The sequence below is a fragment of the Phascolarctos cinereus genome, unplaced genomic scaffold, assembly GCF_003287225.1.
Source record: "Phascolarctos cinereus isolate Bilbo 61053 unplaced genomic scaffold, phaCin_HiC Scaffold_726;HRSCAF=1367, whole genome shotgun sequence".
Classification (NCBI taxonomy): Eukaryota; Metazoa; Chordata; class Mammalia; order Diprotodontia; family Phascolarctidae; genus Phascolarctos; species Phascolarctos cinereus.
In genome coordinates, this window is record NW_027556098.1 from 352242102 (window position 1) to 352244979 (window position 2878).

Below are 2878 nucleotides of genomic sequence, written 5' to 3' on the forward strand. Positions count from 1 at the left end.
CCTCCTGCAAAGTTCCCAGGTTAACACTGAGCTATTACTTCTTCAGTATACCACACCTTGGCAGAATTCTTTGCACTATGGAAGAGCCCTCCAATAACACAGAAAATTTGACATTGGTATATTCCTCAGTGCCACCATCAAATCTAGAAGTTAATTCTGCCATTTGGCTTCTCCAGGGCCCAAGAATCACCTGTTCAGGAGACCTCATGGCCACATTCAATCTAAGCAGCTACAACCCCAGCTCTTTTACCCTAGTGGGGATCCCAGGGCTTGAGAAGTTCCACATCTGCATCGCGATTCCTTTCTGTACAATCTACCTCATGGCCATTGCAGGTAACTGTGTCCTGTTGTACCTCATTGCCATGGAGCGCAGCCTCCATGAGCCCATGTTCCTTTTCCTCTCCATGCTGGCCCAAACTGACCTGATTCTGTCATCTACCACAGTGCCCAAACTGCTCAGTAACTTCTGGTTTGGTGACAAGAAAATCACCTTCTCAGGCTGCCTCACCCAGATGTTCTTCCTCCACTTCAGCTTTGTTGTGGATTCTGCCATACTACTGGCCATGGCATATGACCGCTATGTGGCCATATGCTCCCCACTGAGATATACCACCATCTTAACCAACCAGGTCATCATCAAGATTATGGCGGGAATCATCATCAGGAGCTTGTGTGTCATCTTGCCAGTTGTGTTCTTGCTAAAGCGACTGCCCTTCTGCCGGACACACATCATCCCTCATACATACTGTGAACATATAGGTGTGGCCCGACTCTCCTGTGCTGACATCTCCATCAACATCTGGTATGGTTTTGCTGTGTTTATTATGACTGTGCTCTCTGACCTTGTCTTTATCACTGTTTCTTACACGATTATATTGAATGCTGTCTTCCACCTTCCTTCTCATGGTGCCCGCCAAAAGGCTCTTGGAACCTGTGGGTCTCACATCTGTGTCATCCTCATGTTTTATACTCCAGCCTTCTTCTCCATTCTTGCCCATCGTTTTGGACACAATGTTCCACATCATGTCCTCATCCTATTTGCCAATTTTTATGTTGCCATTCCTCCAGCTCTCAACCCCATTGTCTATGGAGTGAAGACCAAGCAAATTCGTGATAAGATTCTCCTCCTATTTTCTCTAAATGGGGCACAGTGACACCTGACTATTGCAAGGGGAACTGGGAAGGGCTGAGGGGAATCCTGAAAATAAAATTCATTTTGTGACATTTTCCATAAAAAGAAGATAATTACTTCCAATCTCCAAAAAATTCAAGAGTCTAACTCCAGTAGAAGGAATGAGCAGAACAGAGATAGGAAAAAATAACAAAGAAATAAGGAAAGATGATTTATTCTCAAGAAGGTCAAGACCACTTGTGAACAGGAGAGAGAGAGACTCTATTTGTACTTGAGTGGTGTGTATTGTGAACTTCTGGTTCACTGAAATAAAAAACAAAAAACAAAAAACAACCCAGAAATGATTAGGATAGCCTGTCTCTTTTCTCTATCATTTAGAAATGTGTTTTCCAAAGAAGTGATTTAGGGACCAATCAGCAGCCAGAGCAGAAAAACGAAAGACAGCTCAGACTGTCTCATATCTGAAGCCAAATCTATTTGAATGAAATTTAAGGCTATACTTAGTTTGGTCTTTAGTTTAAAAGTATAAGAGCCCAGATGCTAAAATAGGACTCTAGACAATTTCCAGTTAGAATTTTGTTCACCCAGACTTCGTCTAAGAGTCTCTGCCTTGAGGCCCCTGCTAATTCCGTCACTGCAGATCCCAAAAATTGAGATTCAGGTCCACAAATAGAGCAGTAGCTCAAAAATAAAAGCATTTGGTATTCCCATTTATGTATGAAAATTACATTTCCCTAGGGGCTGTGGCATCTTTGGATCATAACTGGATCATAGTTTAAGAGCTGGAAGGGACCAAGCTTCATAGATTCCAACCCAATCATTTTCAGATGAGGACACTGAAGTCCAGAGAAGTTAAATATCTTGACAGGGTTACACATCTATTAAGTATCTGATCTAAACCTGGGTCTTCTGTCCAGAAGTCTTTCTCTAGGGAGGCATCTAGGTGGTACAGTGAAAAGAAAATGGGATTTGGACTTAGGAAAACCTGAGTTCAGGTACTGGTTGTGTGACCTGGGGCAAATCAGTTAACCTCCCCCTGCCTCAGTTTCTTCATCTTTGAAGTAGGCATAATAGCATCCACCTCACAGAATTGTTATGAGGATCTGATGAGTTAACAGACATAAAAAGCTATGGAAACTTTAAAGTGATACATAGGTGTGTGTGTCTATCTATCTATCTATCTATCAGTGTATATATATATATATATGTATATATATATATATATATATACACACATATATATGTGTGTGTGTAGAGAGAAAGAGTAACTATTATTATTATTATTCTCTATCCATATTATCATATTACTTCTTAAACTAGTAAATTAGCCACTGTGTCTATCCAGAAGCACTAAGAAGGACCTTATAAAAACCAGCCCCAAAGAGTTCCAAAGGTAGTGAATATGAATGGATGACATCACAATTCACCAGGGCATGACTGAAAAGTATTTTTATTCTGTATTGCTAGTCAGCAGAAATTTATTAGGTGCCTATTATGTACTAAGTGCTGGGTTAAATTCTAGGGATTCAAAGAGAGGCAAAAGAGAGTCCCTGCCCTCAAAGGTCTCATAGTAAATGGGGCAGGGGTGTTAGTGAGCACATGAAAATGAATGTTACACATAAATTGAGATAATCAATAGAGGGAAAGCACTAGCATTGAAGGAGAACAGGAAAAACTTATTACAGAATATGAGATTTTACCTGAGACTTGAAAGAAACAAATTCATGCTAGACCCATTACCCAAGT

The 2878-nt window shown here is 40.7% G+C and overlaps 1 protein-coding gene across 1 annotated transcript; it reads left to right on the forward strand.

The window, feature by feature from the left end:
- The first annotated feature begins 206 nt into the window (after positions 1-206).
- On the forward strand, positions 207-1154 carry LOC110195191 (olfactory receptor 52H1-like). Its single transcript, XM_020967819.1, has one exon. It carries the CDS (start codon positions 207-209, stop codon positions 1152-1154), a length of 948 nt encoding a protein of 315 aa, XP_020823478.1.
- The last annotated feature ends 1724 nt before the right edge of the window (positions 1155-2878 follow it).

What these genes read in the sequence shown, in the direction of transcription:
- LOC110195191 (XM_020967819.1), top strand. Translation starts at nt 207, where the DNA reads ATGGCCACATTCAATCTAAGCAGCTACAACCCCAGCTCTTTTACCCTA.